The sequence below is a fragment of the Arachis stenosperma genome, chromosome 2, assembly GCF_014773155.1.
Source record: "Arachis stenosperma cultivar V10309 chromosome 2, arast.V10309.gnm1.PFL2, whole genome shotgun sequence".
NCBI classification, from domain to species: Eukaryota; Viridiplantae; Streptophyta; class Magnoliopsida; order Fabales; family Fabaceae; genus Arachis; species Arachis stenosperma.
The window spans coordinates 115,698,491-115,714,179 of record NC_080378.1 but is presented as its reverse complement, the minus strand read 5'-3'; the positions used below and the strand labels follow the sequence as shown (position 1 = coordinate 115,714,179).

General features: G+C 26.2%; 2 protein-coding genes across 3 annotated transcripts; one reads left to right on the top strand and one right to left on the bottom strand.

Annotated features, from left to right (window-relative positions):
• The first annotated feature begins 1,320 nt into the window (after window positions 1-1,320).
• On the top strand, window positions 1,321-3,351 carry LOC130962062 (uncharacterized mitochondrial protein AtMg00240-like). The gene is made up of 3 exons (XM_057888148.1): window positions 1,321-2,780; window positions 2,841-2,909; window positions 2,996-3,351. The coding sequence occupies exons 1-3, from the start codon at window positions 2,467-2,469 to the stop codon at window positions 3,024-3,026; spliced, it is 414 nt and encodes a 137-aa protein (XP_057744131.1). The 5' UTR covers window positions 1,321-2,466; the 3' UTR covers window positions 3,027-3,351.
• A 2,900-nt stretch (window positions 3,352-6,251) lies between these two features.
• LOC130960294 (receptor-like cytosolic serine/threonine-protein kinase RBK2) lies at window positions 6,252-12,309 on the bottom strand. 2 transcript variants are annotated; one of them, XR_009079058.1, is made up of 7 exons: window positions 11,160-12,309; window positions 10,541-10,792; window positions 9,574-9,728; window positions 9,136-9,215; window positions 7,908-8,039; window positions 7,670-7,819; window positions 6,252-6,908 (listed from the first exon to the last, which is right to left on the bottom strand). XR_009079058.1 is itself a non-coding variant. In XM_057885667.1 (7 exons), exons 1-7 carry the CDS (start codon window positions 11,521-11,523, stop codon window positions 6,801-6,803), a joined length of 1,245 nt encoding a protein of 414 aa, XP_057741650.1. In that variant the 5' UTR covers window positions 11,524-12,306; the 3' UTR covers window positions 6,252-6,800. The 2 variants fall into 2 exon arrangements, 1 of the variants encoding a protein (XP_057741650.1); XM_057885667.1 differs by having other exon boundaries at window positions 7,904-8,039; window positions 11,160-12,306.
• Between the last annotated feature and the right edge of the window lie 3,380 nt (window positions 12,310-15,689).

Below are 15,689 nucleotides of genomic sequence, written 5' to 3'. Positions count from 1 at the left end.
TGGTAATGGTTCAGGTATTCTCTCTCATATTGGTAGTTTTTTTTGTATTCTTTAGATTTTAAATGCTGGTTTTTATTACAACAGTTAATTCACACACCTCACATTACTAAGAACCTAATTAGTGTATCTAAGTTTACTCAAGATAATTTTGTTTACTTTGAATTTCATGCAACTTACTGTGTTGTTCGTTGTCAATTCACCCAGAAAGTTCTACTGCAAGATTTTAGAAGAGGAGGCCTTTATCAATTTGTGAATGTGGCTGTGTCTCAAACTACATCAGTTTCTAATCCTCCTCGTATCTTTACTATTTCTTGTTCTATTTTTTTGTGTGTCACAAACGTTTAGGATATTTAGCCACTAAAACAGTTCAATTAGTTCTCAATCAATATAATATAGCTCATAATATTCTCAATTCTGATTTAGTTTCTAAGACTTGTAATAATTGTGTTGAAGCAAAAATACATAAACTTCCTTTTTCAGATTCTACTACATCTTATACTTCTCTTTTACAATTAGTTTATAGCGATGTATGGGGTCTTGCTCTCATTGCGTCTCATCTTGGTTATCGATATTATGTTATTTTTATAGATGCTTTTAGTAGATTCACTTGTACTTATTTGCTTGTTAACAAGTCATAAGTTTTACATGCCTTTAAACAATACAAAAATCTAATAAAAAATCTTACTAATTACAAAATTAAGGAGTTTTAATCTGACAATGATGGTGAATATAAATCTCTTACTTTTGCTAATTTTATGTTCTTATGTTCCTGAACAGAATGATTGTGCAGAGAGGAAGCATAGACACCTCATTAAAGTGAGTTTGTTATGTTATCTACTGCTTTTATACCCTTAACTTATTGGGATGAAGCTATTATTACATCCACTTATTTAATCAATCGTTTATCTACTGTTATTTAGCTAACAAAGCACCACATGAAGTCTTATTCGATCGTAAACCAGATTATAGTTTTCTAAAAATTTTTTGCTATTCTTACTATCCATTATCGAGACCTTACACTAATAACAAACTTGAATCTAGATCCAAGAAATGCTTGTTTTTAGGTTATGCTACAAATTACAAGGGTTATAAATGTCTTGACTCTACTGGTAGAATTTATATATCTCGACATGTATAATTTAATGAGTCTGAATTTTCCTATCTTGAATTATTTCATCAATCTTCTTCTGCGAATTTTTCACAGGGTCCTCTCAATACTGATCAGGTAATAAGTTCTAATTTTCCTACTTTAGTGTCACATAATAAGCTTTACACTACTCTTAATACTCCTTTTATCAGTACAGATTCTTTTATGCCATGTAACACTAGCACTATTACTAATATTAATGATTGTCCTTTCCGTACTATTAAAAATGATGATATAGTTACTACTAATAATAATTTAAAATCATCTTGACACTCAAACTCACCAAGATACTCTTAATACTAGAAATGATGATATAGTTACTACTAATACTGATTCTATAATATCCATATTAAATATCCACATAGAGCCTTCTTCTATTGAGAGATAAGATGATTCTCTATCCGAGTCATAATAATCTAAACCTTCTCTAAATGTATATCTTATGGCAACCAGGTCTAAAATTGGTTTTTCTAGATAAAAAATTTTACTGTTACGGTTAATACTATCACCAATAGTCTAGATTATATCCCTAAAACACTAACTATTGCTTTTGGTATTCCACATTGATATAGAGCTATGATTGAAGAGTATGATGCTCTTCTAAGAACTAAAACCTAGGATTTAGTCCCTATACCTCAAAATGTCAAAATTATTGGGTGCAAATGGGTGTACACAATCAAAAAACTACCTGATAGATCAATTCAAAAATACAAAACTAGGTTAGTTGCACAAGAATTTCATCAACAAGAGGGCTTTGATTTTGAGCAAGTTTTTAATCCTATTATAAGGCCAACTACCATTAGATTAGTTTTAAGTATAGCATTATCTAGAAATTGGATAATTAGGCAATTTGATTTTAATAATATTTTTTTGAATGGTGATTTACAACACACTATTTACATGTCTCAACCAATTGAATTTGAACAAAAAAGTGATACTCATGTTTGTGGATTGAACAAGTCTCTTTATGACTTAAAACAAGTCCCAAGAGAATGGTTTTTAAAACTCAGTAAGACTTTGAATTTATTTGGCTTTAAAAGTGCTAATTGTGACACATCTCTCTTTATTAAAAGGACTTCAGATTCATTAATCTACATCTTATGTTATGTTGATGATATAATTATAACAGAAAATAATTCTAATAAAATAACCTCTATGATTCAACAACTTAATAAAATATTTTCGTTGAAGGATTTGAGACCATTAAGTTATTTTTTGGACATTGAAGTTCAAAACACCAAAGATAGTATCTTGCATCTGTCACAAACTAAATACATAACAGATTTGTTGTCTAAAATTGGCATGGAAGAGCATCTCCAATGCCAACACCAATGATTTCTTCTCTACGGCTCTTGTCTTCAGGAGCTGAAGCTTTTGAAGATTCTAAACTATTTCGGACAATGGTGTGTTCCTTGCAATATCTAACTATCACCTGTTTAGATCTCTCTTTTGCAGTCAACAAATTAAGTCAGTTTATGCATGCACGCCTTCTTCCTCATCGGAAAGCAGCAAAGAGGATATTAAGATACTTGCAAGGAACAAAAGAGTTTGGATTGACATTTCACAGATGTAATGATACAAGGCTCTATGCTTTCTCAGATTCGGATTGGGCTGCTGATATTGAGGATCGAAGGTCAGTAGTATCTGAATTTTGTGTGTATTTTGACACTAATTTAGTGTCTTGGTCTTGTAGGAAGCAATCTACTATTAGTAGGAGCTCTACTGAGGCAGAATTCAAAAGTTTGGCATCTTGTGAAACTGAGTTAGTCTAACTTAAAAATCTTTTTCAAGAGTTAGATGTTTCCCTTTCAACTACTCCTACTATTTACTGCGATAACCTTTGCACAGTTCTGCTTATGCACAACCCAATCTTGCATGACAAGATCAAGCATTTTCAGCTTGAAGTCCAGCTGATTCGAGGCAAATTGAAGGACAACTCCCTTCATATTGTGCATATCCTAGGGATTGAACAAATTATAGACTTCCTCACCAAGCCATTATCAGCTGCTGTCTTTGAGAGATTACGGGTCAAACTGCAAGTAACTCTTCGACCATACTCCATTTTGAGGGGGGTGTGAAAGATAACAAAGATAAAGATTGTAAATCTTTATTAGAAACAGAGTGTTAGTTTGATTAATTAGTGATTTGGTATTAACTCTCTCTCTTGTGCTAGTATATATATCAGTAGTTGACCCTTTTGAAAGTAGATAGCATTGTATTCATTTCATATATCGCTAGATATTTATAAATCAAAAAATTCCTTTTCTACTTCGTTTTGCTTTCCTTTTTTTTCTCCATTTTGATTTATTGTTAAACTAGTTAGTGTTCTAAAACTTCTTTATCAATAACTCCAGTCTCTGTGGTACTTAACTCAACTTTTTGTCAATTAGAACTCTCTATTGGTTAATTCTTGTCAGATAATTCTTTTTGGTCGACTAATTTTCAAGATCCGGCTCGATGACTACTCTATAATATTTTATTTAGTGGTATTTTATTTGATTTTTTTGGGTTGTATTTGTTTACAGAAATACAAAATTTTATTTGATAGAAAAGGTATAAACAGAAATAATGTGTTCAAAAATATTGAATTAATATATTTTGTGTTCATTTTGACAAAAAAGATATGAAGACACTAATAAAAAACATAACCTATTTTTTATTTTTTTTATTATTTTTGTTAATTTTTCATAATTATATTTTTTTATTATTATATTTTTTCGTTTCAAAATTTTTGAATGAGAAAAATAAGAATAAATTAGATTTTCATAATTTATTTTAATTTATCACCAAACAAAATATAAAAATACAAAATTTTATATTTTTGTCTTTTATATTTTATTTTTAACATCTTATTTTATCCTGTTCTCATAAACAAACACAATCTTACTGATCAAAATTCTCCATTAGTTATTAAAACCCTTTGCAAGTAAATTTTTTGCGATTGATCGACTGAAAACACCAACTTCATGAATTATAAGACTTTGGGAGAACTATCATCATAAAAGTTAGCTCGGATGGTGAAAAAATCTAAGAGTTTACAAAGCTATTTTTCAAATATTAGCTTTCTGAAATAAAGCTCTTTTTCAAATATTAATCCCACAAAATTCATATCATTATCTCGCTCTTACTTATTAATATAAATTAAATGGCGGAATTTAAAGTGGTGTATGTACATTTTTTGGTCATTGTGTATCTTATAATAAAGAAGAAAGTAAATTATATTTTTTATCTTTATGTTCGTTAAAAATTTTTAAAATATTTTTAAATTTTATTTATTTTAATTTTGTCCTAAAAATTTTAATTTGTATTAAATATATTTTTAACAATTAAATTTTCAAAAAATTTATGAATAATCTAGCAATAGTATATGACAACTATGTCTAACTAATAATTTATGTTAAAGGTTGTTCTTGTAAAATTATTATTAAATTGATCCTAAATTTTTTAAAAATTAGTTATTTGAAATATATTTAATACAAATAAAATTTTTTTAAGATAAAACTAAAATAAAATAAAATTTAAAAATATTTTTAAAATTTCTAAAAAATATTAAAATAAAAAATATATTTTATTCTAAAATAAATTATATAAATATAAAACAAACTTATAAATATATAACTTTAAAAAATATCCATTAAATTTTGTTTTATTTTGGTGACGTCGCAGATAAACTTAGTTTTGTTTACTTTACCAAATTGTTTAACAGTAAGATAGCTTCAAGATTCAAGAGATTGGATTTGGAAGAATTTTTCATTCTTATTATATATTCCCACTTTAATGTTATACCTATAACTATGATTATTATTGGTCCTTCTTTTTTAATACAAAAGTAGAGGCCCCATCTATCATAGTGCTAAAAAATAATAAATGATAAATAATATGATGTTTGAGATGATAATGGTTAGAATATATATTATCTATCCTTTATTTCCTTTAATAGTTTAAATTTGTATAATAAATTATTTATAACGTGATAACTGATATCAAATTAAAGTCTATATCCCATAATTAATAATTACCAATGAACTATTATCAACCAAGTTACATTGGTTTAGTAGGTAGTTTATTAAATTATTTAAATAGATGTCTGAGGTTTGAATTTTATTTTATACATACAGTAATTTATTGACTAACAATAAATTCTTAAATAAAATTTTAATTTATGACAGATTAATCTTTAACCAACCAGACTAAAGAATACCATTAAAAACCAAAAAAATTAATGAACTACTATAAAATATTTTACTCTTCCAGATTTTATAATCTTGAATATCAATTTTGGATGTAAAAAGTTTGTTAAATTTTACATAGTTTTTTTCCTCAAAATTAACATGGCTCAACATTAAACTTTAAATATCTACCTAATTCTTCTATGGGACTATTTTTCTCGATAAAAGGAACACAAGTTGAACCCTAATCTTTGTAGATTTTGATAACATTGAGTGGGTTTAGCTAATTCTAGTTTAGAAATTAGTTCCAAAAGAAAAAATTATAAAAACTTATTATCGGAGTTATTATCTGTAGACAACATAAGATATTAAGAGTAAATTTAAATAAATAACTAAATTAAATTCTTAAAAAAACTTAAAATATAAAAATTTATGTTAAAATAAATTATTTTATATTTTAATTTTTAATTATAAAAATACTTATTTTAGAAAAAAATAATTAAAAAATTATTATAAATTTTTTAATTTTTGGTAAATAATTCAAATAATTTTTTAAAAAATTATAAATTAATTTTAAAAAATTATAAATTAATTTTAAAAATTATACTAAATATTAATAAGATAATTTTGTATAAATTAAAAGTTAAAAAAATCACTTATAAATCCATCCAAGCTTACTGGAAGATCTGCTATAAACTAATAATAGAATCATTTTTCTTGGAAAGGGGGTAATTTTTCTTCGTTATTCATTGGTTATTTTTTTAATTTGTTTTTTAATTGATTATTGATTGATCAATGAATAGTCAATATCCAATCGATACCTACTATAATGATCAAAAGCGTATGTCATTAAATAATTATTAATTAAAAATAAAAAAAATGAAAAACAATATACAATAAAGATTATCTAAATTACTAAATAACATGTTTTCCATATATATGCCAAATTATGCGAAACTTGCACATGAAAAGATTCTAATATATATTTTTTGGTGTCTTAACTAAGACTCAATATACAATGAAGTAATAACTATCTATTACCAATAAAATAAAAATAAAATAAAATTCTATCATGTACACAGGTTTAGGGGCAATAGAATGCTTCTTTTGGGCTTCACAAAGTGCAACACTTTTTTGGGTTTGATGAGTCAATTCCTATATATAGAAGCCCATCAATGCCTTGTTTGGATTGAGAAAAACACTTTTTTTTTTGTGGCAAAATGAATAAAAGAAGTTGATCACATGCATCAATTACCATTAACTCATCAGTGATCACAATCTTCCTTTTTGTGTGTGCATGCTGAAGAAGATCATGTGATTTTCATGTTGCACCAAAAGGTAAGTCTTGAATGCAACGGATTGAATTTGGCACATCATACACTAAAATAATCAAACTGTATATATTTGAATATTTCAAAAGTAATTGATCTTAATATATAATGTACCAAATTCAACCTGATATATTTGTTGCATTTCCCTTCAAATTATTCAGAATCAAGGAGTTCTTCTTGGAAGACTTTTCTGAAGAATGGAAATCTAGTTTTCTTCACGCCCTTAAAGCAGCTGAGATTTCCATTTAAAAGTTGAACAACCTACCACCACAAAAAAAAAAAAAAACAATTTGAAATGTGTACATAAATGAAAAGAAGAAGATCAATAAATCGCAAATTATTTTTTATATTGGGGTGGAATGATGGTTTTTAATATCATGGACAGTAAAAAAGTTAATCTTAAATATAGATTCAGAACGTAGAAATCAAACTATTCAATTTTTGAGAAACAAAAATTAGATTTTTTTACTTTTAGAAATAAAAATTGGACCATTCAATTTATAAACCTAAAAAAAAATCACTAAAAAAATGGACCCTTTAATTTGATATTAAAATATTTTTAAAAATTCTATTGCAAAATAATTGGACCAACCAATTACACATTGTTAACATAATTAGATTGCACACAATCCTCGTTTATTATAAACAAATTTAGCCTCAAGAAACATCATTCTTTTCAACTTCTTAAAAGACCTAGCATGTGTTTTTTAATATTCTTATTATTTTTATTAATTATGTATATATATGAAAAATAAAATTTCAATTAAATGATAACTTCCAACCGAAGGAAAAAAAATAAAACAAATAATAAAAGCTGTGTTTGAATACTCAAATACTAGTTCTATTTCTGCTTCTCCTTCTTTAAGAAAAAAATACTAATGGCACACAAATTTATACGGTTACAAAAATAAAAAGATAAAAGTATAGTTGGTTTGTATTTTTTATTTTTTAATAAAATTTTAATAAATAAAAAATATTAAAAATAAAAATAAAAAATAAAAACACAAACAAAAGGTGCATGCCTGTCTGATAGAGGGGCGACGAATTGAAGATTGTTGAATGCACAAAGAAGCTGCCAATAACATGAGATTCAACTCCCTTGTGTCAAATTCTTGATCTAGTGATGGATCAATCAGCTCCTTAATTTCATTCTTTCTCAGCAATGGTTTTGCCTGAGAACATAAATTAACTTTAATTTTATCAAACATCGTGTGAAATAAAAGTTGTTTGGAAATGAATTAAAATGGATACTATACCCACAAAACAAGGCTTTGTTGTGAATAATCAAGTGCACGCCTTCCACTGACCAATTCTAATAGAAGCACACCAAAAGCAAATACATCTGTTTTCTCATCAACAATTCCATGAAGCAAGTACTCAGGTGCAAGGTACCTGTGGGAATCATAAATCAAAACCCTAATTAATCCGGATTAGTATTTGGTTGGTAAAGACTTAGTGAAGTTATTTTCGTGTAAAATTGATAATTGAGAGTCATTAGATAATAATTTAGTTAAACATGTTAAATTATATAATGATTCTTAATTAATAATTTTATATAAAAACAACTACATTTGAGTTTTTACTATTTAATTGTTATTCTAATACAGATGTTGAAAATATAAACTACCGTTGTACACAGATCGGATATAGCCTATAGTTTTATCTGATTCGCACTGTACTCGTCGGATCGGTTATGATATCTGCATTTTTTTCATGTCGAATCCGATTTAATCTGATCCGCATATTTAAAAAAAAATTGTTTTAAAGTCTGTTTGGCTGTTTTTACAAAAAATGTCCAGAAAACCTATTTTTTCACTTATTTAAGCCTATTTACTAAATATTATTAATTAAAGTTCTCTTGAATAACAAAAAAAAAGTAACACGAGATCTAAGTTTAATTATTCTAAGTTGAAGTACAACATAAAAAATTAAAAATGAGATATCATAAAATTCATAAAATAAAACACTAAAATTCATATCACACTAGGGTTTACTTTTTTAAACTATACTATTTATATGAGATGTGCGGATATGCGGATCTGCAAATATGATTATCAAATCTGCAATCTGATCCTATCATCCTATCATAGTGCAGATCGGATCTGATTTGATCCGATGGCTCTGTGGATCAGATAATATTCACAAAATTCAGATCAAATACAGATAATTACCGTGGATATATGGATATTATTCGATTTATGTATAGTCCTAATCAAAACATGTTTTAAAAAAAAAGATAAATATATTTTGAATTTAGAAAGACGAAAAAAATGTTTGAGATATTTGTTAATTTAATGTATATGCATCCGAAAAAAATAAAGAATTTGGTTAATAAATAAAAATTGGGTGACAAAATTTATTTATGAAAGTATTTGGTGTGTAAAATTAACAAAGAACTTGTCTATGAAAATATTTTCACTCTATTCTCTTACTCCAATCAAAACATAATAAAAATGAAATGAAAAAAAATCATTTAAAGGTCACATACCCAAAAGTTCCTTCAAATTTTGAAACAGTGTGGTGAGTCCAATTCTCCGGTAGCCATTTTGCTAGCCCAAAATCACATATCTGCACAGAAATTTAATTAAAGTTTATATAGTACTAATGACCAAAAAAAAAAAAGTTTATATAGTACTTATTTAATTACTAAAACATTAATATTGAAATAAATAATTAAACTTTAGTGCTTTTAATATTAAGAAGTAAGGATGAGCTAATTAATGTGAAACAAAAAAACAAAGAGGCTTCAGTTTCATTTTTCATTTTCATCCATAAATAAACAAAGAATCTTCCAACAAAATTGTCCTTTTGTCTTTTGGGGTAAATACAAAATGCAATAAAAACATTACTAAAAAGGTGTTTGTGGTGATCAATTGCAAGAATCAAAATTGTATAAGTAGAAAAAAATTGCAGTAAAAAATGATACCTGAGGCTCATAGTCCTCAGTGAGCAATATATTTGCAGCTTTTATATCTCTATGAATTATTCTTCTTTGACAACCCTCATGAAGATATAATATACCCTTTGCTGTTCCTAGTGCAATTTTTTGCCTGATGCACCATGCTAAATTTTCCTTGGAACCTGATGAAGGAGCAAATAATTCAATCTTATATATATAAAAATCTCAATAATAATGTTATATTATATTGATTTCTTTGAATTTATAAAATATATTAACTCAACATTGCTTAATTCCTCCTATATTGTTAAGGGTTAGTGATAGAGGAAAGCTGATAGTGAGAGAAAAAATTATTTATATTATATTAATTTTTATCTTTATATTTATATCCTATTTTTTGAAATCAAATACTATATAATGTAATATCATGTAACCTTTAAAAGAAATAGCAATTTTACTAAACAAATGGTGTATATAATATTACCGGAACACTATTATATATGACTAACAAAAGTTATTATTTTTGGCCTAAACTTTTAACTCCAAATATAAATAGTAAATTCTAAATTTTAATAGTATAAAAATAAGTTATTGATCGAAAATGTTAACTAATATTAATAAAAAAATATTAATCTCTTAATATCACCCACTCAATTGGGGAGCTCTCACCACGAAAAAAATTTTGGAGAAAAATCAAGAGAAAAAATATGAAATGAAACTACATCCAACTTAAAATTTTAAAGTAATAAATTAATGGATTTTTTATTTTATAAATTTTCCACCCTTTCTTACTTTCTTTAATATGTAACTAATTTTATATACTATTCCTCACACTTGTAATATTAACACTAACTAATTTTCTTAATTATTCTTCTAATTTTTAAATAAAAGAATTGAATTTTTAAGAGTATGAATGAGGATTTCAATTGTTACTATTGGGTCAATAATAAGATAAAGCAAGAAAACAAAATGATAGCATAACATCAATGATTACCATAAAGCAGTGAAGCTAAGCTCCCTTTCTCAGACAATTCAAGAACAAGGTGCATTCCACCATCCACACCATAACCAACAAGCTTAGCAGTGTTGGGGTGATTAACATGTGCCATAACTCCAAGCTCTGATAAAAAGTCACCTATGATCTCATCAGCACTTCCTCTTGTTAGCCTCTTAATTGCTACAAGCTGATTATTTGGTAAACACCCTTTGTAAACCTCAGCATAACCACCTTTTCCAATCAAGTTTTCTGCACCAAAATCAATAAAGAAAATTCAAATTAAACCATTGTCATAATACATGGTAATTGAGATAACCTAGTAACATATAATATAATATGATACTTTTATATAAAAAAGTAAGATATGTATAAATAATATACTAAAAAAAACTACTAAGAACAACTTCAACGATTGAGTTGTTTCCGTGTGATTTCAAAGTCAAAGATTCAAGCAACGGAATTAGTCCGATGTAATTATTTGTCTACGACACTGCGTTAACGCAAAATGCTTGTACATTCGACTACTCATTTTAATATACTTTAAACCAAGAAAACTACATAATGTTCCTTGATTGAAAGATCAAAATGCTTGAAGGAACAACAATTTAGGGATTACCTTGGCTGAAATGATTGGTTGCTAGTTGAATATCATGGTGAGAGAAGATCTTCCAAGGTGACCTACAAGGTGAAGGGCTTGCAACATCTAAGAGGCAACTTGGCCATAGAGACTCTCTCATGCTACTACTCATTCTTCTTGATATGTTCAAAGGGTGCAACAATGTGTTGTTCTTGGATGATGATTTTCCCTTCAGAATTTGAACAAATGAATGCCACCTTGAACAACTTGGCCTTGAAATTTCTTGAGACTCAGAATCCAAACCACTACGATCATGATCTTTTGAACAACTTGTTTCTGATGAATCTGAGGACCTGAAATAGTCCTCAAGAACTGTAACTGGTGAATCCACTTTTTCTTTCATTTTTTTCTTTTTTTGGGAGATCCTCCAAAACACAGAAAATTTTAGAAAATGAAATATATTTATGTATTAAAAACCAACCAAAAAAATGACCATTTTCATGGTGAAGATTAAAATATATATAAAGTAGATATTTTTGTGGTACCAAATTCTTTTTCCCTCTTAGGTACAAGGTATAGAGAAATCTGATTAATTAAGAGCCACCCATAAACAAAAGATTAAGAGTTTATATGAAAAAATATGTAATAATAAGAGCTGAGAGGGGACTACTAATAAAAGTAGATGCAAATAATTAAATTAAAGACATTGAAAGAAGGAACCTTTTGGTATCTTAGAAAGAAAAGATTGGAATATCTAAGGATTTTTTCATAAGAAACAAATTTTCAAAGAGAAGAAATGTTCCTCTGAGTGATGAAGGAATCAAAGAATCCCAAATGGATAAGCCAAAGCAACAGGAAAAAGAAAATTTAATCTAATGACACACCAAAGAAGAAGAAGAAGAAGAAGAGAGTCCCCTGCATCTCAAAAACATATAAGAAAAACACAACATCATCTCTCAATAAATGCAAGGAAACTTAGAAGATAGAAAACGTTACTGAAAGTTTTAAATAAAACTATTAATATGATTTTATAAAATTGTATGATGAAAACATGGAACAGAGGAAAGAAGAAAAAAAAACAGAACAGAAACAGAGGAAACAGAGGAGGAGGCAGAGGAAAGAGACATATCAAAAAGGTTTTTTTAATTTACTTAGCATCTCCGCTTCAGCAAACTACTATCATCATTGCACCTTTTTCTTTCGTTTACTTTGTCACAAAATGTTTTTTTTCCTCTTTTTTTATCCCAAGATTTTGCGGATTAGAGAAGGAACAATTTAGTAGTAATTATATTAAAATATTAAATAAAAATATTACATTGTATATGTTAGAGTGTTATCTTGGTTACGTTGGTGGGTTTCTATTATTATTATTATTATTATTTTTTTTAATGCTAGAGATCATGTTACATATCTTTAAAGTACATAGAATTATTTTTTATTTTATTTTAAAATTTTATATTATAGTTATTATTTTATATTTTTGGAACAAATTTATTTTATTTGACCAAATATTGAATTAGGTTAAAAGAATTGATTAATCTTATAATAAACACAAATTATTAAAAATTGATTAATAAAACAAAAAAAATTATTTAGAAAAAGACACTAAAGGATAAGAATATTAATTAATTAATTATGTAATTTGGAGTTTTGCATATTGTTAAATTAAATGTCAATTTATGGTTGGCATGGAAGCATGGTAGCTTCCATGGTCAGAGAGCCACAGACGCCAACCTGTGGCTGTGGTCACTTTTTCAATACGCCACGTGGAAAATGGGGTTTAGAAAAAGTTTATTATTTTAATTTTAATTTATTATTCTTTTATATTCATCCTATTTCGTACATAATATAAATTATTTGATAATAAAAAAATAAAGAGAGATATATATTTTATTTGACAAAAATAGTAATGTAAAAATGTTAGGTATGTATAAAAAATTAAATTTTATTATATATATTATTTAATAGAATAAATTATCATTTGTACTCATAAAAGATATAGATACTAACAAATGTACATATAAAAATAAAACGACAATTATAATCACAGAAGATGACTTTCATGTGTCAAGAAGTTGGTTACATAATTGGTCTGTTAGGGTATTCTTGACACACAAAAGCTATCTTCGGTAAATAGAATTGTCGTTTTATTCTTATATAGATACATTTGTCAGTATTTGTATCTTTCGTGGATACAAATGGTAATTTATTTTTATTTAATATATATTATATGAATAATTAATGTAGTTATTATTTTTTATGTGCATAGTTGATAATAATGTTTGGTTATTTTATTTATGCTTAACAATATTATCAAAAGAGAGAATATATTTTATTATATATATTATGTGTATAGTTGATATATAATATTGTCTGGTAGGTTATTTTATATATGATTTCATTGGTCAATATTTGTGACAAGGAGTCTTGAAATAAAGTCCATTACAATCTTATCTGATTAGATAAGCAAACATGAAAGTAGTAATTATAAATTGCAACTATGTTGACCTTTTTAATATTTGATAAGCTTAAGATTAAGATTATGTATGCAAACATATCAATTTTTAACCTAACTTTATTTGAATGGTATTTCCATGGCGCCCTTTTTCAATTATTGCCATGCATAGATTAGTATGAAGTAGCTATCACCTGAATTTGAAATGCAAGTTGCAACTAACCACTATATAGACCAAGGTAACTGTCTCCAACATCTTAGTACACTAAAATGACACAAGGTTTTTTAAATTTTGGAAACTAATTAAAATAATTTTGAATTGATTTTTTTTAACAACCATAATTAATTAGAAGCTTAATTATTTTACGGTTTTTATAGTTGTATCAAATTTTTAATTAGATATTTATAGTTAAAAATTACTAAATAAAATTTTGTAATTAGATCTTATTAGTTGTTATTTTTTAAAAAAAGTAATAATTTTAAAATATTTATTTTTAGAATATTTAATAATTTATTCTACATTACACAAAAATAAATATTCTAAATTAATTGTATTTTTTAATAGACTAGTTAAAAAATACAACATTAATTTTTTATCTAATATAAAAATTTAATTAATAATTTTAAATTATAAAGACTTGATTAAAATCTTGATATAAAAAGGTTACAGAATAACGAAGTCTAATAAGTAGCTCTAAATTAAAGGAACACAAGCAAAATATATAAGAAGTGGAGTTAGATACTAAAGAAAAATAGGTTACCTAAAAGAATATATATATAATATTTAAGATGATATTTTTGTCGGTTCATTCTTTGTTATACTATTATTGGTACCATAAACTAATAATCAATGCATCAGCGTGGCTGCGAAGTAGTGATAACCTAACATGACGTTTAAGAATTTTTATACGTAATTAACGTACATTCTCTCACAATTTTATATTATCCCATCTCATTCAAATGAACTCTTCTATTTTTTCTTTTTTGGTATATATATATATATAGAGTTGAATATTAATCTTTTCTTTTAAATAAAAAGTTCAATACAACAAAGTGAAGTATCAACGTCTCAACAAAAAAGTACTAAACAGATAAAATAAATTAATTTTTAATTATATTTGACAAAAGTCATTAACAACCCAAAAAATTAAATACCACTCAATTTTTTATAACACTTAATCGATCTACTGACTATTACTGCAACAGCTGATTCTTGAATATTAATTAATTCAAAAAAGGAAAAAAAAAAGTGGGATCCAGAAGTTCGTTATAATATGTGTGGCCACACCATAATTGTATTCATTATTATTATTTATACATATGTGGATGATATATAATTAATAAACACGTCTTGCTGCTATTGCTACGTGTTTTTATTATCCCTTTCTCATTTATTAATATGCCAACACACGAATTTCTCTTTTGCTTTCTTTTCCCTTTTACAAGCATATATATGGCCGTGCATTATTTTTTTTCCCTTTAATTATTTCTTTATAAATAAATAAAGTGTGCATAAATTCAAACCACCACGCACTATGAGTGAATCACATGGTAGCAGTAGTAAATTTTCTCTTTTTCTAAAAAAAAAAAGTTTCAGACTCGAATCATAATTTTTCAAATTTTTAATAATACAGATTGAATAGCAAAGATTAGACTGTACTCGCATCAACACAAACGGAAATGTTGGAGAAAAAAATTCCATTTTTTTATTTAATATTTATTAATTTTAATAACAATTAATAAATATTAAATAAAAACTTTTGCAACACAAAATTATTTTTTAATTCTTAGTTTCTTACTGATCACCGTCTCTTAACTATTTTAAGATGGCCAGACTATCACTAGTTAGTAATTAATTAGTACCAGTTAATTATTAATTAATTTACTTATATATATGTATAACGTACCCACACTAACTAAGATGCTAATTAATTAATTGAATATACACGAATGGACCTTTCCCAATCAATTGTCACTTAGCTCAAATTAAACGACGTAACGTGCATAGCATATGTACCAATTTCAGTAATATATGTATATATAGGAACGGATCCAGAAATGATATTATGAGGCCAATAACATATATAATATTAAAAATTAGATAAAAAAAATTA